The sequence below is a fragment of the Oncorhynchus mykiss genome, chromosome 1 (genome assembly GCF_013265735.2).
Source record: "Oncorhynchus mykiss isolate Arlee chromosome 1, USDA_OmykA_1.1, whole genome shotgun sequence".
Taxonomy (NCBI): Eukaryota; Metazoa; Chordata; class Actinopteri; order Salmoniformes; family Salmonidae; genus Oncorhynchus; species Oncorhynchus mykiss.
In genome coordinates, this window is record NC_048565.1 from 32,414 (window position 1) to 59,197 (window position 26,784).

The 26,784-nt window shown below is 50.8% G+C and overlaps 1 protein-coding gene across 5 annotated transcripts in view; it reads right to left on the reverse strand.

Moving 5' to 3' along the window:
• Nucleotides 1–235: 235 nt before the first annotated feature.
• Nucleotides 236–26,784, reverse strand: part of LOC110523811 (Nance-Horan syndrome protein) — a 164,779-nt gene continuing 138,230 nt past the window's right edge. For all 5 annotated transcript variants that reach the window (XM_036976852.1, XM_036976771.1, XM_036976810.1 and 2 more), the window contains 3 exons: nucleotides 3,976–6,981; nucleotides 3,151–3,271; nucleotides 236–1,742 (listed from right to left, as the gene is read on the reverse strand). In XM_036976852.1, coding sequence (XP_036832747.1) covers nucleotides 1,202–1,742; nucleotides 3,151–3,271; nucleotides 3,976–6,981 — 3,668 coding nt within the window. In that variant the 3' untranslated portion in view covers nucleotides 236–1,201. The remainder of the gene's footprint in view (nucleotides 1,743–3,150; nucleotides 3,272–3,975; nucleotides 6,982–26,784) is intronic.

Sequence of the window (26,784 nt, forward strand, 5' to 3'; positions counted from 1 at the left end):
ATGTAGGCTGTGTGTAGCGGTTATGACATGGTATGGCTTGGAAAGGTTTTTTTGCTTGGTCAAATACAGCTGATGTGTTGTTCATTTGAAGTCCACAAGCGAAGGGAAAAGGTGAGAGGAGGAGAGTGCATAGAGGCTAGAATGAATACAACGTGGCTGCTATGAAAGTGAACTGTGTTTATGTGTGATCAGGGATGTATTCATTCTGTTGAAAAATGTTTCTTTAAAACGGATGTAAACAAAACGGGGATAAAATACATGAATTTGTCCAATAGAAACTCTTGTTTGCAAATGTTGGACTAATGATTACACCCTAGATCAGCCAGATGCAGGCAGGAGTGTGCAAGGTGGTATTGAATGCATCACTGTCTGTCCATGGGTCACTGTCATCTCAAAGTTCTCTCTCGGCCTGTGTACACCTACGTTGAAAACTTTAATACATAGGCTAGGTTGTAGCAACCTCATAATGGGTATAGGGAAAATCAGAGTATCATGTAGTATCCTAAACCTATTGAAGTAACATTGAACTCGGTGAATGGAATATGAATGACAGTCATCCAACATGCTGCAATAGAAATAAGGCCACGAAAGACAGCCCTTATTTTACATGTTTCCATGGGAAAAATGAATGATGGAAAAACGAACCATTTACCTGTTTGACTGCCATCCTTTATGGGTATTATGACTCATACTGTGTTACTCTAAGGTATTTCACAACTTTTACACCATTAGTGAAAAGTGAATATATTATACTGTAAATCTCATTTTACCGATATATTCTATACATGTGGAATTTTCCAGCAATATCATAAAAGGGTTAAGGATTAAGGGTTACGGTTAAGGGTTACAATGGAAGATACCCATGTATTTTCTGTAGAGCGACAACAAAAGGTTGCCTTGATATAAAAACAGCCTTCATATAGCACAGTACATATTCCGGTTTACTTTCCTAACATTTTAAAAAGCATTCTTTTTTCAATAGAACATATCTACAGAAGTTTCTCTCTCTCAATTCTGTTCTTAAGTCTCGGTTTTCCTTCAATACCAAAATCTAAAAGCAGAAATACATACTGTATTATAAATAGTTAGACACAGTTCAAATGTTCTAAGTCATTCTGGTCCAGTTGTTCTCTACTATGTGTTCTAAAACCTTAAGATGTTCCTCTGTTTTACATTTCTGAAAGGTGGAAGGTGCTGTATGTTAGGAAGGGCTCCTGTCTGAGTTCTCCGTCTCGCCCTCTGAGATGGCCTGCATGGGGGCTGGGTGCTGCCTGCTGCGGATGCTGTAGCGGCTGCTGGTGGGTGGAGGAGGGATGCGGGATCGGCTCTGTCTGGGACAGGCTGCAGTGGACAGGCCTTTAGGAGAGAAGCCCTCTGTGAAGGGGCTGGGGAGCTTCTCCGTGCCTGGCGGAGGGGAGAGGGGCTTCTCAGCAAGGGGGTCTCCAGGGGCATTGGGGCTGATGGGGCTCTTCAGGATCTCTGTGGCTGACATGCGATAGCTGGAATCTGACCGGCTGCCTTTCTTCAGGAGTAAAAGTTTAAACTCCTCGTGGGAGGTGCTGGACTTCTTCAGGCTGCGGTAGATGGGCCCCGGGGCCTTCTGGGAGCCAGTGGGGGTGGTTGGGGTGCTGGGGTTCACCAGAGAAGTCATAGTGTTGCCAGGTGGGGTGACTGGGGCACACAGACTGCTCCGGGCACTTAACTCTCCAGAGTCCTTCCTACCTAGAACTTTTCTCCTGGATCTATGAAGGAGAGTGGAATAGTGGTTAGGACTGGGTGTAACAGAACAGTAGTTAGGACGGGGTGTAACAGAACAGTAGTTAGGACGGGGTGTAACAGAACAGTAGTTAGGACGGGGTGTAACAGAACAGTAGTTAGGACGGGGTGTAACAGAACAGTAGTTAGGACTGGGTGTAACAGAACAGTAGTTAGGACGGGGTGTAACAGAACAGTAGTTAGGACGGGGTGTAACAGAACAGTAGTTAGGACGGGGTGTAACAGAACAGTAGTTAGGACTGGGTGTAACAGAACAGTAGTTAGGACGGGGTGTAACAGAACAGTAGTTAGGACGGGGTGTAACAGAACAGTAGTTAGGGTGTAACAGAACAGTAGTTAGGACTGGGTGTAACAGAACAGTAGTTAGGACGGGGTGTAACAGAACAGTAGTTAGGACTGGGTGTAACAGAACAGTAGTTAGGACGGGGTGTAACAGAACAGTAGTTAGGGTGTAACAGAACAGTAGTTAGGACTGGGTGTAACAGAACAGTAGTTAGGACTGGGTGTAACAGAACAGTAGTTAGGACGGGGTGTAACAGAACAGTAGTTAGGACGGGGTGTAACAGAACAGTAGTTAGGACGGGGTGTAACAGAACAGTAGTTAGGACGGGGTGTAACAGAACAGTAGTTAGGACGGGGTGTAACAGAACAGTAGTTAGGACGGGGTGTAACAGAACCTTGGGTTATGGTTATGGATAACAGAACAGGGGTTGTGGTTAACAGAACAGGGGTTAGGGTTATGGATAACATAACAGGGGTTAGGGTTATGGTTAACAGAACAGGGGTTAGGGTTATGGATAACAGAACAGGGGTTAGGGTTATGGATAACAGAACAGGGTTTATGGATAACAGAACAGGGGTTATGGATAACAGAACAGGGGTTATGGATAACAGAACAGGGGTTATGGATAACAGAACAGGGGTTATGGATAACAGAACAGGGGTTAGGGTTATGGTTAACAGAACAGGGGTTAGGGTTATGGATAACATAACAGGGGTTAGGGTTATGGATAACAGAACAGGGGTTATGAATAACAGAACAGGGTTTATGGATAACAGAACAGGGTTTATGGATAACAGAACAGGGGTTATGGATAACAGAACAGGGGTTATGGATAACAGAACAGGGGTTATGGATAACAGAACAGGGGTTAGGGTTATGGTTAACAGAACAGGGGTTATGGATAACAGAACAGGGGTTATGGATAACAGAACAGGGGTTATGGATAACAGAACAGGGGTTATAGATAACAGAACAGGGGTTAGGGTTATAGATAACAGAGTTACATTTGTAACAGTTAGAGCACCTGTGTTTCTTTCTGGCAAAACAAGGTTTTAGCTTAGTGACAAATCAAACTGTCACCAGAAACCCACCTGTGTATCATGGCAAACAGCTCCTCTGTAGTGCAAGCCTTGGTGGATGACAGGAAGACATCACCCTCAGCCTTGGTCTCCTCACTCAGAGAAAAGATAGAGTTGTCACTGGGTCTGGAATCTGGAAAACAGGGTTGGGCTGGATTAATGTACAAGACAAAGCTTGATTGGTTTAAAGGCACCTCACAATCCTGAATATAAGAGAGCGTCTGGACGCTCTTCTGGACGCTCTTCTAGTCAATGACAGCAACAGTTGAACGGCTGTCTGATGTTTCAACTTTACTGCAGTAGCCCTGCTCTGTGTTTGGGGTGTCTGGGGTAGTCTCTGTGTTTGGGGTAGTCTCTGTGCCTGGGGTAGTCTCTGTGCCTGGGGTAGTCTCTGTGCCTGGGGTAGTCTCTGTGCCTGGGGTAGTCTCTGTGCCTGGGGTAGTCTCTGTGCCTGGGGTAGTCTCTGTGCCTGGGGTGTCTGGGGTAGTCTCTGGGCCAGGGGTAGTCTCTGTGCCTGGGGTAGTCTCTGTGCCTGGGGTGTCTGGGGTAGTCTCTGCGTCTGGGGTAGTCTCTGCGTCTGGGGTAGTCTCCGAGCCTGGGGTAGTCTCCGAGCCTGGGGTAGTCTCCGAGCCTGGGGTAGTCTCCGAGCCTGGGGTAGTCTCTGTGTACGGGGTGTCTGGGGTAGTCTCTGTGTACGGGGGGGGGGTGTGGGGCAGTGTGTGTGTCTGGGGCAGTGTGTGTGTCTGGGGTGACCCTGGTGTGGAGGTAGATCCTTCCTCTACTCCTCCCTGCTGCTATCCTGAGAGGCACTAATGGTTGGAACTCCTGAAGACTTACACTCCTCTTGTCTGCCAGCCACATCGCTGATTGGATAAGCTTGCAATGTTTCCGACTGATCACTTTTAACAGGCACTTCGTCTCGACTCTCTGATATTGTGGCTAAGCTGTGCTGACCAGGAAACACTGAAAGGTCTTCAGGTCTCTGTAGTTCAGATGGCTGAGGTGGTAGTGGTCGGTACTGTTCTGCCTCCAGACTGCTGCTACTCCCAGGGAATAGAGCTTTCTGTTCCTCTACCTCCTGACCTGGGGTCACCCCTGTGGACTGAGCCCCCCTCTGGCAGACCTCCTGGTCTAGCAGGGACTGCTGGTCCGTAAGCGGCTGGTGTTGGTCTAGGAGGGGCTGGTGTTGGTCTAGGAGGGGCTGGTGTTGGTTTCTGATGGTATGGTCCTCTTCTGCCAGTCTCTCCTGGTCTGGTAGTCTCTCCTGGTCTGGTAGTCTCTCCTGGTCTGCCAGTGTTTGGTCTACAGGCTGTCTGAAGGAGGTGGTACGCCACTGGGCTTCCGCAGGGTGTCTGTCCTGCCTGTACCTCACACTACTGTGACCTGCTGGGTCCCTAGGGACAGGGCCTTCACTGGGGGCCAACAGTGACTCACAGTACTGTTGAGAGGGGGGAACCTGGGAGTTGTAGGCTGGAGGATTCCTGGTTGTAGACTCAGGGGACCTGCTGCTGGAAGGGGGGCTGATGTTCACAGTGGGACACTTGGGTCTGGTGGCAACATCTGGGCCGGGCCGGGCAGGGCTCCCCTCTCCTTGCTTCCCCACAGACCTCAGCTGGACTGAGTGCAGCACGGTGGGGGTGATGGTCATGGGAAGACTGCTGGAGGTCTCGGTTGCCACTCTGGCCTCAGCCCTGGCCGATGCTGCTGCCGTCTGCTTGCTTTGCTGCAGGAGGTAGAGCTGGTTCCTGTGGCCTGGGGGCTTGGTAGAGACTGGAGGAGGGCTGGTAGGGTTAGGGCTGTAAAGGGCACTGAGGTTCTGGTGGCTGGGGGGGATGACTGGCAGCTCCAGATCTCTGGTGGAGGTGATGGACAGAGATGACTTCCTCTCTGGAATCTTGGGCTTCCTCTTCTGATTGGTGGGTGACAGGGGACTGGGGAAGAAGGCGCAGGGAAAGGAAGAGGTGGGGGTCTCGGATTGGCTGGAGTAGCCACTAGATGGTGACACTAAGCCAGCCAGCCTCTCTGGAGAGGACATCTTGAAGTCCCCTTCTACTGAGGGCAGGGAGGACATCTTGAAGTCTTCTACTGATGGCAGTGAGGGGGTGGATCCTGACTGGGAGGTCTGGGACTCTGAACTCTCCTGAGACTTTATGCATTCTATAACAGTAGTACCGGTAGCAGTGGAGGAGTTAGACAGAGAGCGATAGGGGTCAGTGTTTGACTTCAAGTCATTCACAAGCCAGAGATCTGCATAGTCTGACTGGACAGCTCCCTCATCTTTATAGGAGCCTCTGTCAGAGGAACCAAACAGGCCGGAGCCCGGCATCTCCTCGGTGTCCTCCCTCCGCCAGGTCTCGAGGGCCAATAGGGGTTCCAGAGGGTCTTGCTCCAACCCTAACCCCCCCAAGCCCACCTCCCCTCCCAGAACAGGATCCTCCAGGTGGCCCAGAGCAGGGTGGGGGTCAGGGAGGTTAGGGTGGCCCAGGGAGCCCTCTAGGTCCAGCTGTAACCTTCTCTCTCTGGAACATGACTTTCTTTGCTGCCCGCTGCGGTTCTTTGGTTCGGTGTCATCAGGAGAATCCCCCCCCCCGCTGATCTTCCTTAGTGAGGAGCTGCGTCTGGGGGCAGAGGGCTTGGCCTTAGGTTTCCTCAATGTCAGACAGCGTCTCCCCAGAGTCATGTGCTCCTGTCCACAGTCAGAGTAGTTATACATTAAGCTCTTGCTCCCTTTCAGACCACAGTCAAAGTGCATGGAGGTGTAGTATCCTTCATTGTCTATGGAGTAGTATGATACAGTGTCAGCCTTCTCAGAAGGAGGCTTGTCTGTAATGAAGCTCTCACAGGTAGCCATGCTGGTAAAGCTGGGGTACCCCAGACTCCCCTCCCCCTCTCTGGAGCGCTCAGGGCTGAAGTCATGGAGCCTGGAGTCAGGGTGGGGGTAACTCCACTCCCCATCACTAGCCATGCTGACCCCTGCATCGTCCAGCTGCCGGTCGGTCTGGTATGGGTCCAGGATGAGGATGGGGGCGGGGTCATCTGTAGCGTGGGGGCCGGTGTTCAGCGACAGCTCCGAGTCACAATGGGAGGAGCCAGTGAGCCGGGGGGAGGCAGCCGGGGGGAGTGTCTCAGAGGTGTGGGAAGGGCATGTTGAGCTGCTGCCGCTCCAGTTCCCACTAGAAGATTGGTGGTCGTCTTTATGGTCCATCTGACACCCAACAACCCGCCTGGTGGATGTAGAGTGGAGCGGACTGGAGAAGGTATCTGAGCTGGAGGACATCTCACAGCTCCCCATGTCAACCTTCCGGGGAAGGCGGGATTGGCCCCTCTCAAGCCAGGGGCTGCCAGTGCGCTGCTGGTACTTCAGACTGGCCAGAGGGTGGTCCGGCTGGGACTGGTCATCTGCACCCCCCCCCCCCTTCTCCTTCAGCTCCCCCAACCCATACAGGAAGTCATCAGTCTCGGAAGGAGACAGCTCCTCTTCCTCCTCCTCCTCACTGTGGTGGTGAACCTCAATCAGTCTCCTCCCCTCCCTTGGCTGGCTGCGTGACCGCAGGCGTACCCCCAGCAAAGAGGAGAACATGGCGTTGTTGTGCTCCGAAGTGTCCAGTAGAGATGAGATGTTCCCAGTGGAGAGGGACAGCGGGACGAGGGCGGAACTGACCCCCTGCTGACCACGCTGGTACTGGACCCTCCAGTGGGACGGCGCGCAGACCAGGAAGTCTTCAGTCTGGCAGCCAGAGTCCTTCTTGGTGTTCAGACGACTGCACAGGTCCTCGCTACAGAGCGCAGCGTTGCATCGGACAACCACTGTCCGCTCTCTGGCGCCCGTAGACTCATCAGAATCTGGAGGAGGAGAGGGTCAGAGTTAGACACAGGAGTAGGGGTCAGGGTCCGACGCAGGAGGAGACACCAGGTCAGAGACACAGGAAGAGTGGGTCAGAGTTAGACACAGGAAGAGTGGGTCAGAGTTAGACAGGAGGAGTGGGTCAGAGTTAGACAGGAGGAGTGGGTCAGGGTTAGACACAGGAGGAGTGGGTTAGGGTCAGAATTAGACAGGAGGAGAGGGTCAGAGTGAGACAGGAGGCCAGACTGAATTTACAAAACACACCAAAAATGGTTAGCTGCATAGTGGAGTCTTTTGTTAAGACATGTAGCTAGCTAAAAAGATGAACCATAATCCCAACTCATGACGTAGCAGGTAGCTAACCAACATCTGAAAATGTAGCTAGCTTGACTATCTTAACCGTATACATCATTCATGGAATGGATGCCATGGTCGCCCTTAAGTTTGAAGATGTAATCCGGAGACAGGTGTTTTCTCCATCTTTAACCCTGCATTATAAAGTCAACAGCAAAACGTCAGATAAAGCAATTGGACAAATCCGTCTGTTAAACTTTTCTATAGTAAAGGCTTTACAATTTTGTTTCATTAGAACAGACTGGTATTACTTCTCATTTGTGTAGTGTTGTTTACACTGTTCCAAACAGGCAGATAGATTACAATATCATTTAACAGCACCTGTTTGTCATGCAACAGTCTCTCTTGCACTTTCGACAAGGATTTTACATGAGGCCTAACATGAGGGTGACATGACACATTGCATTCAGAAAGTATTCAGACGACTTTTTTCACATTTTGTTAAGTTACAGCCTAACCTGTAAAAACAGGTTTAGACATTTTTGCTAAAATATATATAATGAAATATCACATTTACATAAGTATTCATACCCTTTACTCAGTATTTTGTTGAAGCATCTTTGGGAGCGATTACAGCCATCAGTCTTCTTGGGTATGACGCTACAAGGTTGGCACATCTGTATTTGGGGAGTTTCTCCCATTCTTCTCTGCAGATCCTCTCAAGCTCTGTCAGGTTGGATGGGAGCGTTGCTGCACAGCTATTTTCAGTTGTGTCCAGATATGTTCGATCTGGTTCAAGTCCGGGCTCTGGCGGGGCCACTCAGGACATTCAGAGACTTGTCCCGAGATCACTCCTGCGTTGTCTTGGCTGTGTGCTTAGTGTTGTTGTCCTGTTGGAAGGTTAACCTTTGCCACAGTCTGAGGTCCTGAGCACTCTGGAGCAGGTTTTCATCAAAGATCTCTGTACTTTTACTGAGGAGTGGCTTCCGTCTGGCCACTCTACCATAAAGGCCTGATTGGTGGAGTGCTGCAGAGATGGTTGTCCTACTGGAAGGTTTTCCCATCTTCACAGATGAACTCTGGAGGTCTGTCAGAGTGACCATCAGGTTCTTGTTCACCTACCTGACCAAGGCCCTTCTCCTCACGATTGCTCAATTTGGCCGGACGGCCAGCTCTAGGAAGAGTCTTGGTGGTTCCAAACTTCTTCCATTTAAGAATGATGGAGGCCACTGTGTTCTTGGGGACCTTCAATGCTGCCGAAATGTTTTGGTACTCTTCCCCAGATCTGTGCCTCGACACAATCCTGTCTCGGAACTCTACGGACAATTCCTTCAACCTCATGGCTTGGTATTTGTCTGACATGTATTGTCAACTGTGGGGCCTATATATAAACAGGTGTGTGCCTTTCCAAATCATGTCCAATCAATTGAATTTACCACAGGTGGGCTCCAAATACAAGTCTCATATCAAAGGGTCTGAATACTGTAAATCAGCAAAAAGATTCTAAACACATGTTTTCACTTTGTCATTATGGGGTATTGTGATGTCATTGTGGGGTATTGTGATGTCATTGTGGGGTATTGTGTGTTTGCTCAGTAAAAAAAAAATACATAATCCATTTTAGAATAAGGCTGTGACGAAACAAAATGTGGAAAAAGGGTCTGAATACTTTCTGAAGGCACTGTGTGTCTAAAATACTTATATCCACTAGACTAATAAATAAATCAACATTTTCCTTTCAATTATTTAATTAACCTATATTATGTTATTTTAGGTTATCCCTTTGGAGCACATGCAAAAGCGATTTGGAGTTGTTGAACAGAGGTGACAAAATGTATTATAATTCAATGATGAGGATGAAGGTGATTGAATTTAGAACAATAGTGTAAGAATTGCTCTGTCCCGTGTGCACACTCAGAAAAATCTACTTTTGTTTCTACTTTTTCAGAAGAAGCTGTAACTGGTCCGTAGCTTATTACTTACTAAAACTGATGTTACACTAAGGTTGAACAGTTTTAGTAAGGTTTTTATTCTAAGAGAAACTAAAATGGTCTGTTATATTCCATTGTATTCTTAAAATACATGTCTGCTAAAATAACAAGTTAATGGCGCAGCTATATAACCTTGGCTACTAAGCACAGGTAAATAAAAAAGGTTTCACATATTTCCCAGACCAGAGCTATTTAATGTATGTGTTTATGTATTACATTTCCTTGTGGAATGTTACAGAATAGATAACAACAGAAAGAAGTATCTGGTGGCAGAGAGTCTGACAGAATGGAGTAACAGAATGGGGTGGCAGAGAGTCAGGCAGAATGGAGTGGCAGAGAGTCAGGCAGAATGGAGTGGCAGAGAGTGAGGCAGAATGGAGTGGCAGAGAGTCAGGCAGAATGGAGTAACAGAATGGAGTGGCACAGAGTCAGGCAGAATGGAGTGGCAGAGAGTCAGGCAGAATGGAGTGGCAGAGAGTCAGGCAGAATGGAGTAACAGAATGGAGTGGCAGAGAGTCAGGCCGAATGGAGTGGCAGAGAGTCAGGCCGAATGGAGTGGCAGAGAGTCAGGCAGAATGGAGTGGCAGAGAGTCTGGCAGAATGGAGTAGCAGAGAGTCTGGCAGAATGGAGTGGCAGAGAGTCAGGCAGAATGGAGTGGCAGAGAGTCAGGCAGAATGGAGTGGCAGAGAGTCTGGCAGAATGGAGTGGCAGAGAGTCTGGCAGAATGGAGTGGCAGAGAGTCAGGCAGAATGGAGTAACAGAATGGAGTGGCAGAGAGTCAGGCAGAATGGAGTGGCAGAGAGTCAGGCAGAATGGAATGGCAGAGAGTCAGGCAGAATGGAGTAACAGAATGGAGTGGCAGAGAGTCAGGCAGAATGGAATAACAGAATGGAGTGGCAGAGAGTCAGGCAGAATGGAGTAACAGAATGGAGTGGCAAAGAGTCAGGCAGAATGGAGTAACAGAATGGAGTGGCAGAGAGTCAGGCCGAATGGAGTTGCAGAGAGTCAGGCAGAATGGAGTGGCAGAGAGTCTGGCAGAATGGAGTGGCAGAGAGTCTGGCAGAATGGAGTGGCAGAGAGTCAGGCAGAATGGAGTGGCAGAGAGTCTGGCAGAATGGAGTAGCAGAGAGTCTGGCAGAATGGAGAAGCAGAGAGTCTGGCAGAATGGAGAAGCAGAGAGTCTGGCAGAATGGAGTGGCAGAGAGTCAGGCAGAATGGAGTAACAGAATGGAGTGGCAGAGAGTCAGGCAGAATGGAGTAACAGAATGGAGTGGCAGAGAGTCAGGCAGAATGGAGTAACAGAGTGGAGTGGCAGAGAGTCTGGCAGACTGGAGTGGCAGAGAGTCAGGCAGAATGGAGTAACAGAATGGAGTGGCAAAGAGTCAGGCAGAATGGAGTAACAGAATGGAGTGGCAGAGAGTCAGGCAGACTGGAGTGGCAGAGAGTCTGGCAGAATGGAGAAGCAGAGAGTCTGGCAGAATGGAGAAGCAGAGAGTCTGGCAGAATGGAGAAGCAGAGAGTCTGGCAGAATGGAGAAGCAAAGAGTCTGGCAGAATGGAGAAGCAGAGAGTCTGGCAGAATGGAGAAGCAGAGAGTCTGGCAGAATGGAGTGGCAGAGAGTCAGGCAGAATGGAGTGGCAGAGAGTCAGGCAGAATGGAGTAACAGAATGGAGTGGCAGATAGTCAGGCAGACTGGAGTGGCAGAGAGTCAGGCAGAATGGAGTAACAAAATGGAGTGGCAGAGAGTCAGGCAGAATGGCGTAACAGAATAGAGTGGCAGAGAGTCAGGCAGAATGGAGTAACAGAATGGAGTGGCAAAGAGTCAGGCAGAATGGAGTAACAGAATGGAGTGGCAGAGAGTCAGGCAGAATGAGTAGCAGAGAGTCTGGCAGAATGGAGAAGCAGAGAGTCTGGCAGAATGGAGAAGCAGAGAGTCTGGCAGAATGGAGAAGCAGAGAGTCTGGCAGAATGGAGTAACAGAATGGAGTGGCAGAGAGTCAGGCAGAATGGAGTAACAGAATGGAGTGGCAGAGAGTCAGGCAGAATGGAGTAACAGAGTGGAGTGGCAGAGAGTCTGGCAGACTGGAGTGGCAGAGAGTCAGGCAGAATGGAGTAACAGAATGGAGTGGCAAAGAGTCAGGCAGAATGGAGTAACAGAATGGAGTGGCAGAGAGTCAGGCAGACTGGAGTGGCAGAGAGTCTGGCAGAATGGAGAAGCAGAGAGTCTGGCAGAATGGAGAAGCAGAGAGTCTGGCAGAATGGAGAAGCAGAGAGTCTGGCAGAATGGAGAAGCAAAGAGTCTGGCAGAATGGAGAAGCAGAGAGTCTGGCAGAATGGAGAAGCAGAGAGTCTGGCAGAATGGAGAAGCAGAGAGTCTGGCAGAATGGAGAAGCAGAGAGTCTGACAGAATGGAGTGGCAGAGAGTCAGGCAGAATGGAGTAACAGAATGGAGTGGCAGAGAGTCAGGCAGAATGGAGTAACAGAATGGAGTGGCAGATAGTCAGGCAGACTGGAGTGGCAGAGAGTCAGGCAGAATGGAGTAACAAAATGGAGTGGCAGAGAGTCAGGCAGAATGGCGTAACAGAATAGAGTGGCAGAGAGTCAGGCAGAATGGAGTAACAGAATGGAGTGGCAGAGAGTCAGGCAGAATGAGTAGCAGAGAGTCTGGCAGAATGGAGAAGCAGAGAGTCTGGCAGAATGGAGAAGCAGAGAGTCTGGCAGAATGGAGAAGCAGAGAGTCTGGCAGAATGGAGAAGCAGAGAGTCTGGCAGAATGGAGAAGCAGAGAGTCTGGCAGAATGGAGAAGCAGAGAGTCTGGCAGAATGGAGAAGCAGAGAGTCTGGCAGAATGGAGAAGCAGAGAGTCTGGCAGAATGGAGAAGCAGAGAGTCTGGCAGAATGGAGAAGCAGAGAGTCTGGCAGAATGGAGAAGCAGAGAGTCTGGCAGAATGGAGAAGCAGAGAGTCTGGCAGAATGGAGAAGCAGAGAGTCTGGCAGAATGGAGAAGCAGAGAGTCTGGCAGAATGGAGAAGCAGAGAGTCTGGCAGAATGGAGAAGCAGAGAGTCTGGCAGAATGGAGTGGCAGAGAGTCAGGCAGAATGGAGTAACAGAATGGAGTGGCAGAGAGTCAGGCAGAATGGAGTAACAGAATGGAGTGGCAGATAGTCAGGCAGACTGGAGTGGCAGAGAGTCAGGCAGAATGGACTAACAAAATGGAGTGGCAGAGAGTCAGGCAGAATGGAGTAACAGAATGGAGTGGCAGAGAGTCAGGCAGAATGGAGTGGCAGAGAGTCTGGCAGAATGGAGTAGCAGAGAGTCTGGCAGAATGGAGAAGCAGAGAGTCTGGCAGAATGGAGAAGCAGAGAGTCTGGCAGAATGGAGAAGCAGAGAGTCTGGCAGAATGGAGAAGCAGAGAGTCTGGCAGAATGGAGAAGCAGAGAGTCTGGCAGAATGGAGAAGCAGAGAGTCTGGCAGAATGGAGAAGCAGAGAGTCTGGCAGAATGGAGTGGCAGAGACTCAGGCAGAATGGAGTAACAGAATGGAGTGGCAGAGAGTCAGGCAGAATGGAGTAACAGAATGGAGTGGCAGAGAGTCAGGCAGAATGGAGTAACAGAATGGAGTGGCAGATAGTCAGGCAGACTGGAGTGGCAGAGAGTCAGGCAGAATGGACTAACAAAATGGAGTGGCAGAGAGTCAGGCAGAATGGAGTAACAGAATGGAGTGGCAGAGAGTCAGGCAGAATGGAGTGGCAGAGAGTCTGGCAGAATGGAGTAGCAGAGAGTCTGGCAGAATGGAGAAGCAGAGAGTCTGGCAGAATGGAGAAGCAGAGAGTCTGGCAGAATGGAGAAGCAGAGAGTCTGGCAGAATGGAGAAGCAGAGAGTCTGGCAGAATGGAGAAGCAGAGAGTCTGGCAGAATGGAGAAGCAGAGAGTCTGGCAGAATGGAGAAGCAGAGAGTCTGGCAGAATGGAGTGGCAGAGACTCAGGCAGAATGGAGTAACAGAATGGAGTGGCAGAGAGTCAGGCAGACTGGAGTGGCAGAGAGTCAGGCAGAATGGAGTAACAAAATGGAGTGGCAGAGAGTCAGGCAGAATGGCATAACAGAATAGAGTGGCAGAGAGTCAGGCAGAATGGAGTAACAGAATGGAGTGGCAGAGAGTCAGGCAGAATGGAGTAACAGAATGGAGTGGCAGAGAGTCTGGCAGAATGGAGTGGCAGAGAGTCAGGCAGAATGGAGTGGCAGAGAGTCTGTCAGAATGGAGTAGCAGAGAGTCTGGCAGAATGGAGAAGCAGAGAGTCTGGCAGAATGGAGAAGCAGAGAGTCTGGCAGAATGGAGAAGCAGAGAGTCTGGCAGAATGGAGAAGCAGAGAGTCTGGCAGAATGGAGAAGCAGAGAGTCTGGCAGAATGGAGAAGCAGAGAGTCTGGCAGAATGGAGAAGCAAAGAGTCTGGCAGAATGGAGAAGCAGAGTGTCTGGCAGAATGGAGAAGCAGAGAGTGGCAGAATGGAGAAGCAGAGAGTCTGGCAGAATGGAGTGGCAGAGAGTCAGGCAGAATGGAGTAACAGAATGGAGTGGCAGAGAGTCAGGCAGAATGGAGTAACAGAATGGAGTGGCAGAGAGTCAGGCAGAATGGAGTAACAGAATGGAGTGGCAGATAGTCAGGCAGACTGGAGTGGCATAGAGTCAGGCAGAATGGAGTAACAAAATGAAGTGGCAGAGAGTCAGGCAGAATGGCGTAACAGAATAGAGTGGCAGAGAGTCAGGCAGAATGGAGTAACAGAATGGAGTGGCAGAGAGTCAGGCAGAATGGAGTAACAGAATGGAGTGGCAGAGAGTCAGGCAGAATGGAGTGGCAGAGAGTCAGGCAGAATGGAGTAACAGAATGTAGTGGCAGAGAGTCAGGCAGAATGTAGTGGCAGAGAGTCAGGCAGAATGGAGTGGCAGAGAGTCAGGCAGAATGGAGTAACAGAATGGAGTGGCAGAGAGTCAGGCCGAATGGAGTGGCAGAGAGTCAGGCAGAATGGCGTGGCAGAGAGTCAGGAAGAATGGAGTAACAGTATGGAGTGGCAGAGAGTCAGGCCGAATGGAGTGGCAGAGAGTCAGGCCGAATGGAGTAACAGAATGGAGTGGCAGAGAGTCAGGTAGACTGGAGTGGCAGAGAGTCAGGCAGAATGGAGTGGCAGAGAGTCAGGCAGAATGGAGTAACAGAATGGAGTGGCAGAGAGTCAGGCAGAATGGAGTGGCAGAGAGTCAGGCAGAATGGGGTAACAGAATGGAGTGGCAGAGAGTCAAGCAGAATGGAGTAACAGAATGGAGTGGAAGAGAGTCAGGCCGAATGGAGTGGCAGAGAGTCAGGCCGAATGGAGTGGCAGAGAGTCAGGCAGAATGGAGTGGCAGAGAGTCAGGCAGAATGGAGTGGCAGAGAGTCTGGCAGAATGGAGTAGCAGAGAGTCTGGCAGAATGGAGTAGCAGAGAGTCTGGCAGAATGGAGTGGCAGAGAGTCAGGCAGAATGGAGTGGCAGAGAGTCAGGCAGAATGGAGTGGCAGAGAGTCAGGCAGAATTGAGTGGCAGAGAGTCTGGCAGAATGGAGTGGCAGAGAGTCTGGCAGAATGGAGTAACAGAATGGAGTGGCAGAGAGTCAGGCAGAATGGAGTAGCAGAGAGTCATGCAGAATCGAATGGCAGAGAGTCTGGCAGAATGGAGTGGCAGAGAGTCTGGCAGAATGGAGTAACAGAATGGAGTGGCAGAGAGTCTGGCAGAATGGAGTAACAGAATGGAGTGGCAAAGAGTCAGGCAGAATGGAGTAACAGAATGGAGTGGCAGAGAGTCTGGCAGAATGGAGAAGCAGAGAGTCTGGCAGAATGGAGAAGCAGAGAGTCTGGCAGAATGGAGTAGCAGAGAGTCTGGCAGAATGGAGTGGCAGAGAGTCTGGCAGAATGGAGAAGCAGAGAGTCTGGCAGAATGGAGAAGCAGAGAGTCTGGCAGAATGGAGTAACAGAATGGAGTGGCAGAGAGTCAGGCAGAATGGAGTAACAGAATGGAGTGGCAGAGAGTCAGGCAGAATGGAGTAACAGAGTGGAGTGGCAGAGAGTCTGGCAGACTGGAGTGGCAGAGAGTCAGGCAGAATGGAGTAACAGAATGGAGTGGCAAAGAGTCAGGCAGAATGGAGTAACAGAATGGAGTGGCAGAGAGTCAGGCAGACTGGAGTGGCAGAGAGTCTGGCAGAATGGAGAAGCAGAGAGTCTGGCAGAATGGAGAAGCAGAGAGTCTGGCAGAATGGAGAAGCAGAGAGTCTGGCAGAATGGAGAAGCAAAGAGTCTGGCAGAATGGAGAAGCAGAGAGTCTGGCAGAATGGAGAAGCAGAGAGTCTGGCAGAATGGAGAAGCAGAGAGTCTGGCAGAATGGAGAAGCAGAGAGTCTGACAGAATGGAGTGGCAGAGAGTCAGGCAGAATGGAGTAACAGAATGGAGTGGCAGAGAGTCAGGCAGAATGGAGTAACAGAATGGAGTGGCAGATAGTCAGGCAGACTGGAGTGGCAGAGAGTCAGGCAGAATGGAGTAACAAAATGGAGTGGCAGAGAGTCAGGCAGAATGGCGTAACAGAATAGAGTGGCAGAGAGTCAGGCAGAATGGAGTAACAGAATGGAGTGGCAGAGAGTCAGGCAGAATGAGTAGCAGAGAGTCTGGCAGAATGGAGAAGCAGAGAGTCTGGCAGAATGGAGAAGCAGAGAGTCTGGCAGAATGGAGAAGCAGAGAGTCTGGCAGAATGGAGAAGCAGAGAGTCTGGCAGAATGGAGAAGCAGAGAGTCTGGCAGAATGGAGAAGCAGAGAGTCTGGCAGAATGGAGAAGCAGAGAGTCTGGCAGAATGGAGAAGCAGAGAGTCTGGCAGAATGGAGAAGCAGAGAGTCTGGCAGAATGGAGAAGCAGAGAGTCTGGCAGAATGGAGAAGCAGAGAGTCTGGCAGAATGGAGAAGCAGAGAGTCTGGCAGAATGGAGATGCAGAGAGTCTGGCAGAATGGAGAAGCAGAGAGTCTGGCAGAATGGAGAAGCAGAGAGTCTGGCAGAATGGAGTGGCAGAGAGTCAGGCAGAATGGAGTAACAGAATGGAGTGGCAGAGAGTCAGGCAGAATGGAGTAACAGAATGGAGTGGCAGATAGTCAGGCAGACTGGAGTGGCAGAGAGTCAGGCAGAATGGACTAACAAAATGGAGTGGCAGAGAGTCAGGCAGAATGGAGTAACAGAATGGAGTGGCAGAGAGTCAGGCAGAATGGAGTGGCAGAGAGTCTGGCAGAATGGAGTAGCAGAGAGTCTGGCAGAATGGAGAAGCAGAGAGTCTGGCAGAATGGAGAAGCAGAGAGTCTGGCAGAATGGAGAAGCAGAGAGTCTGGCAGAATGGAGAAGCAGAGAGTCTGGCAGAATGGAGAAGCAGAGAGTCTGGCAGAATGGAGAAGCAGAGAGTCTGGCAGAATGGAGAAGCAGAGAGTCTGGCAGAATGGAGTGGCAGAGACTCAGGCAGAATGGAGTAACAGAATGGAGTGGCAGAGAGTCAGGCAGAATGGAGTAACAGAATGGAGTGGCAGAGAGTCAGGCAGAATGGAGTAACAGAATGGAGTGGCAGATAGTCAGGCAGACTGGAGTGGCAGAGAGTCAGGCAGAATGGACTAACAAAATGGAGTGGCAGAGAGTCAGGCAGAATGGAGTAACAGAATGGAGTGGCAGAGAGTCAGGCAGAATGGAGTGGCAGAGAGTCTGGCAGAATGGAGTAGCAGAGAGTCTGGCAGAATGGAGAAGCAGAGAGTCTGGCAGAATGGAGTGGCAGAGAGTCAGGCAGAATGGAGTGGCAGAGAGTCTGGCAGAATGGAGTGGCAGAGAGTCTGGCAGAATGGAGTGGCAGAGAGTCTGGCAGAATGGAGTGGCAGAGAGTCTGGCAGAATGGAGTGGCAGAGAGTCTGGCAGAATGGAGTAACAGAATGGAGTGGCAGAGAGTCAGGCAGAATGGAGTAGCAGAGAGTCATGCAGAATCGAATGGCAGAGAGTCTGGCAGAATGGAGTAACAGAATGGAGTGGCAGAGAGTCAGGCAGAATGGAGTAACAGAATGGAGTGGCATAGAGTCAGGCAGAATGGAGTAGCAGAGAGTCATGCAGAATCGAATGGCAGAGAGTCAGGCAGAATGGAGTAACAGAATGGAGTGGCAGAGAGTCAGGCAGAATGGAGTAACAGAATGGAGTGGCAGAGAGTCAGGCAGAATGGAGTAACAAAATGGAGTGGCAGAGAGTCAGGCAGAATGGCGTAACAGAATAGAGTGGCAGAGAGTCAGGCAGAATGGAGTGGCAGAGAGTCTGGCAGAATGGAGTAGCAGAGAGTCTGGCAGAATGGAGAAGCAGAGAGTCTGGCAGAATGGAGAAGCAGAGAGTCTGGCAGAATGGAGAAGCAGAGAGTCTGGCAGAATGGAGAAGCAGAGAGTCTGGCAGAATGGAGAAGCAGAGAGTCTGGCAGAATGGAGAAGCAGAGAGTCTGGCAGAATGGAGAAGCAGAGAGTCTGGCAGAATGGAGAAGCAAAGAGTCTGGCAGAATGGAGAAGCAGAGAGTCTGGCAGAATGGAGAAGCAGAGAGTCTGGCAGAATGGCGAAGCAGAGAGTCTGGCAGAATGGAGAAGCAGAGAGTCTGGCAGAATGGAGTGGCAGAGAGTCAGGCAGAATGGAGTAACAGAATGGAGTGGCAGAGAGTCAGGCAGAATGGAGTAACAGAATGGAGTGGCAAAGAGTCAGGCAGAATGGAGTAACAGAATGGAGTGGCAGAGAGTCTGGCAGAATGGAGTGGCAGAGAGTCAGGCAGAATGGAGTAGCAGAGAGTCTGGCAGAATGGAGAAGCAGAGAGTCTGGCAGAATGGAGAAGCAGAGAGTCTGGCAGAATGGAGAAGCAGAGAGTCTGGCAGAATGGAGAAGCAGAGAGTCTGGCAGAATGGAGAAGCAGAGAGTCTGGCAGAATGGAGAAGCAGAGAGTCTGGCAGAATGGAGAAGCAGAGAGTCTGGCAGAATGGAGAAGCAAAGAGTCTGGCAGAATGGAGAAGCAGAGAGTCTGGCAGAATGGAGAAGCAGAGAGTCTGGCAGAATGGAGAAGCAGAGAGTCTGGCAGAATGGAGTGGCAGAGAGTCAGGCAGAATGGAGTAACAGAATAGAGTGGCAGAGAGTCAGGCAGAATGGAGTAACAAAATGGAGTGGCAGAGAGTCAGGCAGAATGGCGTAACAGAATAGAGTGGCAGAGAGTCAGGCAGAATGGAGTAACAGAATGGAGTGGCAGAGAGTCAGGCAGAATGGAGTGGCAGAGAGTCTGGCAGAATGGAGTAGCAGAGAGTCTGGCAGAATGGAGAAGCAGAGAGTCTGGCAGAATGGAGAAGCAGAGAGTCTGGCAGAATGGAGAAGCAGAGAGTCTGGCAGAATGGCGAAGCAGAGAGTCTGGCAGAATGGAGAAGCAGAGAGTCTGGCAGAATGGAGTGGCAGAGAGTCAGGCAGAATGGAGTAACATAATGGAGTGGCAGAGAGTCAGGCAGAATGGAGTGGCAGAGAGTCTGGCAGAATGGAGTAGCAGAGAGTCTGGCAGAATGGAGAAGCAGAGAGTCTGGCAGAATGGAGAAGCAGAGAGTCTGGCAGAATGGAGAAGCAGAGAGTCTGGCAGAATGGAGAAGCAGAGAGTCTGGCAGAATGGAGAAGCAGAGAGTCTGGCAGAATGGAGTGGCAGAGAGTCAGGCAGAATGGAGTAACAGAATGGAGTGGCAGAGAGTCAGGCAGAATGGAGTAACAGAATGGAGTGGCAAAGAGTCAGGCAGAATGGAGTAACAGAATGGAGTGGCAGAGAGTCTGGCAGAATGGAGTGGCAGAGAGTCTGGCAGAATGGAGAAGCAGAGAGTCTGGCAGAATGGAGAAGCAGAGAGTCTGGCAGAATGGAGAAGCAGAGAGTCTGGCAGAATGGAGAAGCAGAGAGTCTGGCAGAATGGAGAAGCAGAGAGTCTGGCAGAATGGAGAAGCAGAGAGTCTGGCAGAATGGAGAAGCAGAGAGTCTGGCAGAATGGCGTAACAGAATGGAGTGGCAGAGAGTCAGGCAGAATGGAGTAACAGAATGGAGTGGCAAAGAGTCAGGCAGAATGGAGTAACAGAATGGAGTGGCAGAGAGTCTGGCAGAATGGAGTGGCAGAGAGTCAGGCAGAATGGAGTAGCAGAGAGTCTGGCAGAATGGAGAAGCAGAGAGTCTGGCAGAATGGAGTAGCAGAGAGTCTGGCAGAATGGAGAAGCAGAGAGTCTGGCAGAATGGAGAAGCAGAGAGTCTGGCAGAATGGAGAAGCAGAGAGTCTGGCAGAATGGAGAAGCAGAGAGTCTGGCAGAATGGAGAAGCAAAGAGTCTGGCAGAATGGAGAAGCAGAGAGTCTGGCAGAATGGAGAAGCAGAGAGTCTGGCAGAATGGAGAAGCAGAGAGTCTGGCAGAATGGAGTGGCAGAGAGTCAGGCAGAATGGAGTAACAGAATAGAGTGGCAGAGAGTCAGGCAGAATGGAGTAACAAAATGGAGTGGCAGAGAGTCAGGCAGAATGGAGTGGCAGAGAGTCTGGCAGAATGGAGTAGCAGAGAGTCAGGCAGAATGGCGTAACAGAATAGAGTGGCAGAGAGTCAGGCAGAATGGAGTAACAGAATGGAGTGGCAGAGAGTCAGGCAGAATGGAGTGGCAGAGAGTCTGGCAGAATGGAGTAGCAGAGAGTCTGGCAGAATGGAGAAGCAGAGAGTCTGGCAGAATGGAGAAGCAGAGAGTCTGGAAGAATGGAGAAGCAGAGAGTCTGGCAGAATTGAGAAGCAGAGAGTCTGGCAGAATGGAGTGGCAGAGAGTCAGGCAGAATGGAGTAACAGAATGGAGTGGCAGAGAGTCAGGCAGAATGGAGTAACAGAATGGAGTGGCAGATAGTCAGGCAGACTGGAGTGGCAGAGAGTCAGGCAGAATGGAGTAACAAAATGGAGTGGCAGAGAGTCAGGCAGAATGGCGTAACAGAATAGAGTGGCAGAGAGTCAGGCAGAATGGAGTAACAGAATGGAGTGGCAGAGAGTCAGGCAGAATGGAGTAACAGAATGGAGTGGCAGAGAGTCAGGCAGAATGGAGTAACAGAATGGAGTGGCAGAGAGTCTGGCAGAATGGAGTAACAGAATGGAGTGGCAGAGAGTCAGGCAGAATGGAGTAACAGAATGGAGTGGCAGAGAGTCTGGCAGAATGGAGTGGCAGAGAGTCAGGCAGAATGGAGTAGCAGAGAGTCTGGCAGAATGGAGAAGCAGAGAATCTGGCAGAATGGAGAAGCAGAGAGTCTGGCAGAATGGAGAAGCAGAGAGTCTGGCAGAATGGAGAAGCAGAGAGTCTGGCAGAATGGAGAAGCAGAGAGTCTGGCAGAATGAAGAAGCAGAGAGTCTGGCAGAATGGAGAAGCAGAGAGTCTGGCAGAATGGAGAAGCAGAGAGTCTGGCAGAATGGAGAAGCAGAGAGTCTGGCAGAATGGAGTGGCAGAGAGTCAGGCAGAATGGAGTGGCAGAGAGTCAGGCAGAATGGAGTAGCAGAGAGTCATGCAGAATCGAATGGCAGAGAGTCAGGCAGAATGGAGTAACAGAATGGAGTGGCAGAGAGTCAGGCAGAATGGAGTAACAGAATGGAGTGGCAAAGAGTCAGGCAGAATGGAGTAACAGAATGGAGTGGCAGAGAGTCAGGCAGAATGGAGTGGCAGAGAGTCTGGCAGAATGGAGTAGCAGAGAGTCTGGCAGAATGGAGTAGCAGAGAGTCTGGCAGAATGGAGAAGCAGAGAGTCTGGCAGAATGGAGAAGCAGAGAGTCTGGCAGAATGGAGAAGCAAAGAGTCTGGCAGAATGGAGAAGCAGAGAGTCTGGCAGAATGGAGAAGCAGAGAGTCAGGCAGAATGGAGTAACAGAATGGAGTGGCAGAGAGTCAGGCAGACTGGAGTGGCAGAGAGTCAGGCAGAATGGAGTAACAGAATGTAGTGGCAGAGAGTCAGGCAGAATGTAGTGGCAGAGAGTCAGGCAGAATGGAGTGGCAGAGAGTCAGGCAGAATGGAGTAACAGAATGGAGTGGCAGAGAGTCAGGCCGAATGGAGTGGCAGAGAGTCAGGCCGAATGGAGTGGCAGAGAGTCAGGCAGAATGGAGTAACAGAATGGAGTGGCAGAGAATCAGGCCGAATGGAGTGGCAGAGAGTCAGGCCGAATGGAGTGGCAGAGAGTCAGGCCGAATGGAGTAACAGAATGGAGTGGCAGAGAGTCAGGCAGACTGGAGTGGCAGAGAGTCAGGCAGAATGGAGTGGCAGAGAGTCAGGCAGAATGGAGTAACAGAATGGAGTGGCAGAGAGTCAGGCAGAATGGAGTGGCAGAGAGTCAGGCAGAATGGGCTAACAGAATGGAGTGGCAGAGAGTCAAGCAGAATGGAGTAACAGAATGGAGTGGCAGAGAGTCAGGCAGAATGGAGTAACAGAATGGAGTGGCAGAGAGTCAGGCCGAATGGAGTGGCAGAGAGTCAGGCCGAATGGAGTGGCAGAGAGTCAGGCAGAATGGAGTGGCAGAGAGTCAGGCAGAATGGAGAAGCAGAGAGTCTGGCAGAATGGAGTGGCAGAGAGTCAGGCAGAATGGAGTGACAGAATGGAGTGGCAGAGAGTCAGGCAGAATGGAGTAACAGAATGGAGTGGCAGATAGTCAGGCAGACTGGAGTGGCAGAGAGTCAGGCAGAATGGAGTAACAAAATGGAGTGGCAGAGAGTCAGGCAGAATGGCGTAACAGAATAGAGTGGCAGAGAGTCAGGCAGAATGGAGTAACAGAATGGAGTGGCAGAGAGTCAGGCAGAATGGAGTGGCAGAGAGTCTGGCAGAATGGAGAAGCAGAGAGTCTGGCAGAATGGAGAAGCAGAGAGTCTGGCAGAATGGAGAAGCAGAGAGTCTGGCAGAATGGAGAAGCAGAGAGTCTGGCAGAATGGAGAAGCAGAGAGTCTGGCAGAATGGAGAAGCAGAGAGTCTGGCAGAATGGAGTGGCAGAGAGTCAGGCAGAATGGAGTAACAGAATGGAGTGGCAGAGAGTCAGGCAGAATGGAGTAACAGAATGGAGTGGCAGATAGTCAGGCAGACTGGAGTGGCAGAGAGTCAGGCAGAATGGAGTAACAAAATGGAGTGGCAGAGAGTCAGGCAGAATGGCGTAACAGAATAGAGTGGCAGAGAGTCAGGCAGAATGGAGTAACAGAATGGAGTGGCAGAGAGTCAGGCAGAATGGAGTAACAGAATGGAGTGGCAGAGAGTCTGGCAGAATGGAGTGGCAGAGAGTCAGGCAGAATGGAGTGGCAGAGAGTCTGGCAGAATGGAGTAGCAGAGAGTCTGGCAGAATGGAGAAGCAGAGAGTCTGGCAGAATGGAGAAGCAGAGAGTCTGGCAGAATGGAGAAGCAGAGAGTCTGGCAGAATGGAGAAGCAGAGAGTCTGGCAGAATGGAGAAGCAGAGAGTCTGGCAGAATGGAGAAGCAGAGAGTCTGGCAGAATGGAGAAGCAGAGAGTCTGGCAGAATGGAGAAGCAGAGAGTCTGGCAGAATGGAGAAGCAGAGAGTCTGGCAGAATGGAGAAGCAGAGAGTCTGGCAGAATGGAGAAGCAGAGAGTCTGGCAGAATGGAGAAGCAGAGAGTCTGGCAGAATGGAGAAGGTGGCAGAATGGAGAAGCAGAGAGTCTGGCAGAATTGAGTGGCAGAGAGTCAGGCAGAATGGAGTAACAGAATGGAGTGGCAGAGAGTCAGGCAGAATGGAGTAACAGAATGGAGTGGCAGAGAGTCAGGCAGAATGGAGTAACAGAATGGAGTGGCAGATAGTCAGGCAGACTGGTGTAACAGAATGGAGTGGCAGAGAGTCAGGCAGAATGGAGTAACAGAATGGAGTGGCAGAGAGTCAGGCAGAATGGAGTAACAGAATGGAGTGGCAGAGAGTCAGGCAGAATGGAGTAACAGAATGGAGTGGCAGATAGTCAGGCAGACTGGAGTGGCAGAGAGTCAGGCAGAATGGAGTAACAAAATGGAGTGGCAGAGAGTCAGGCAGAATGGCGTAACAGAATAGAGTGGCAGAGAGTCAGGCAGAATGGAGTAACAGAATGGAGTGGCAGAGAGTCAGGCAGAATGGAGTAACAGAATGGAGTGGCAGAGAGTCAGGCAGACTGGAGTGGCAGAGAGTCAGGCAGAATGGAGTAACAGAATGGAGTGGCAGAGAGTCAGGCAGAATGGAGTAACAGAATGGAGTGGCAGAGAGTCAGGCAGAATGGAGTAACAGAATGTAGTGGCAGAGAGTCAGGCAGAATGTAGTGGCAGAGAGTCAGGCAGAATGGAGTGGCAGAGAGTCAGGCAGAATGGAGTAACAGAATGGAGTGGCAGAGAGTCAGGCCGAATGGAGTGGCAGAGAGTCAGGCCGAATGGAATGGCAGAGAGTCAGGCAGAATGGAGTGGCAGAGAGTCAGGCCGAATGGAGTGGCAGAGAGTCAGGCCGAATGGAGTGGCAGAGAGTCAGGCCGAATGGAGTAACAGAATGGAGTGGCAGAGAGTCAGGCAGACTGGAGTGGCAGAGAGTCAGGCAGAATGGAGTGGCAGAGAGTCAGGCAGAATGGAGTAACAGAATGGAGTGGCAGAGAGTCAGGCAGAATGGAGTGGCAGAGAGTCAGGCAGAATGGGGTAACAGAATGGAGTGGCAGAGAGTCAAGCAGAATGGAGTAACAGAATGGAGTGGCAGAGAGTCAGGCAGAATGGAGTGGCAGAGAGTCTGGCAGAATGGAGTAGCAGAGAGTCTGGCAGAATGGAGAAGCAGAGAGTCTGGCAGAATGGAGAAGCAGAGAGTCTGGCAGAATGGAGAAGCAGAGAGTCTGGCAGAATGGAGAAGCAAAGAGTCTGGCAGAATGGAGAAGCAGAGAGTCTGGCAGAATGGAGAAGCAGAGAGTCAGGCAGAATGGAGTAACAGAATGGAGTGGCAGAGAGTCAGGCAGACTGGAGTGGCAGAGAGTCAGGCAGAATGGAGTAACAGAATGGAGTGGCAGAGAGTCAGGCAGAATGGAGTGGCAGAGAGTCAGGCAGAATGGAGTAACAGAATGGAGTGGCAGAGAGTCAGGCCGAATGGAGTGGCAGAGAGTCAGGCCGAATGGAGTGGCAGAGAGTCAGGCAGAATGGAGTAACAGAATGGAGTGGCAGAGAGTCAGGCCGAATGGAGTGGCAGAGAGTCAGGCCGAATGGAGTGGCAGAGAGTCAGGCCGAATGGAGTAACAGAATGGAGTGGCAGAGAGTCAGGCAGACTGGAGTGGCAGAGAGTCAGGCAGAATGGAGTGGCAGAGAGTCAGGCAGAATGGAGTAACAGAATGGAGTGGCAGAGAGTCAGGCAGAATGGAGTGGCAGAGAGTCAGGCAGAATGGGGTAACAGAATGGAGTGGCAGAGAGTCAAGCAGAATGGAGTAACAGAATGGAGTGGCAGAGAGTCAGGCAGAATGGAGTAACAGAATGGAGTGGCAGAGAGTCAGGCCGAATGGAGTGGCAGAGAGTCAGGCCGAATGGAGTGGCAGAGAGTCAGGCAGAATGGAGTGGCAGAGAGTCAGGCAGAATGGAGGAGTGGCAGAGAGTCTGGCAGAATGGAGTAGCAGAGAGTCTGGCAGAATGGAGTGGCAGAGAGTCAGGCAGAATGGAGTGGCAGAGAGTCAGGCAGAATGGAGTGGCAGAGAGTCAGGCAGAATCGAATGGCAGAGAGTCTGGCAGAATGGAGAAGCAGAGAGTCTGGCAGAATGGAGAAGCAGAGAGTCTGGCAGAATGGAGAAGCAGAGAGTCTGGCAGAATGGAGTGGCAGAGAGTCAGGCAGAATGGGGTAACAGAATGGAGTGGCAGAGAGTCAAGCAGAATGGAGTAACAGAATGGAGTGGCAGATAGTCAGGCAGACTGGAGTGGCAGAGAGTCAGGGAGAATGGAGTAACAAAATGGAGTGGCAGAGAGTCAGGCAGAATGGCGTAACAGAATAGAGTGGCAGAGAGTCAGGCAGAATGGAGTAACAGAATGGAGTGGCAGAGAGTCAGGCAGAATGGAGTAACAGAATGGAGTGGCAGAGAGTCAGGCAGAATGGAGTAACAGAATGGAGTGGCAGAGAGTCTGGCAGAATGGAGTAACAGAATGGAGTGGCAGAGAGTCAGGCAGAATGGAGTAACAGAATGGAGTGGCAGAGAGTCAGGCAGAATGGAGTAACAGAATGGAGTGGCAGAGAGTCTGGCAGAATGGAGTGGCAGAGAGTCAGGCAGAATGGAGTAGCAGAGAGTCTGGCAGAATGGAGAAGCAGAGAGTCTGGCAGAATGGAGAAGCAGAGAGTCTGGCAGAATGGAGAAGCAGAGAGTCTGGCAGAATGGAGAAGCAGAGAGTCTGGCAGAATGGAGAAGCAGAGAGTCTGGCAGAATGGAGAAGCAGAGAGTCTGGCAGAATGGAGAAGCAGAGAGTCTGGCAGAATGGAGAAGCAGAGAGTCTGGCAGAATGGAGAAGCAAAGAGTCTGGCAGAATGGAGAAGCAGAGAGTCTGGCAGAATGGAGAAGCAGAGAGTCTGGCAGAATGGAGAAGCAGAGAGTCTGGCAGAATGGAGTGGCAGAGAGTCAGGCAGAATGGAGTGACAGAATGGAGTGGCAGAGAGTCAGGCAGAATGGAGTAACAGAATGGAGTGGCAGAGAGTCAGGCAGAATGGAGTAACAAAATGGAGTGGCAGAGAGTCAGGCAGAAAGGCGTAACAGAATAGAGTGGCAGAGAGTCAGGCAGAAAGGCGTAACAGAATAGAGTGGCAGAGAGTCAGGCAGAAAGGAGTAACAGAATGGAGTGGCAGAGAGTCAGGCAGAATGGAGAAGCAGAGAGTCTGGCAGAATGGAGTGGCAGAGAGTCAGGCAGAATGGAGTAACAGAATGGAGTGGCAGAGAGTCAGGCAGAATGGAGTAACAGAATGGAGTGGCAGATAGTCAGGCAGACTGGAGTGGCAGAGAGTCAGGCAGAATGGAGTAACAAAATGGAGTGGCAGAGAGTCAGGCAGAATGGCGTAACAGAATAGAGTGGCAGAGAGTCAGGCAGAATGGAGTAACAGAATGGAGTGGCAGAGAGTCTGGCAGAATGGAGTGGCAGAGAGTCAGGCAGAATGGAGTGGCAGAGAGTCTGGCAGAATGGAGTAGCAGAGAGTCTGGCAGAATGGAGAAGCAGAGAGTCTGGCAGAATGGAGAAGCAGAGAGTCTGGCAGAATGGAGAAGCAGAGAGTCTGGCAGAATGGAGAAGCAGAGAGTCTGGCAGAATGGAGAAGCAGAGAGTCTGGCAGAATGGAGAAGCAGAGAGTCTGGCAGAATGGAGAAGGTGGCAGAATGGAGAAGCAGAGAGTCTGGCAGAATGGAGTGGCAGAGAGTCAGGCAGAATGGAGTAACAGAATGGAGTGGCAGAGAGTCAGGCAGAATGGAGTAACAGAATGGAGTGGCAGAGAGTC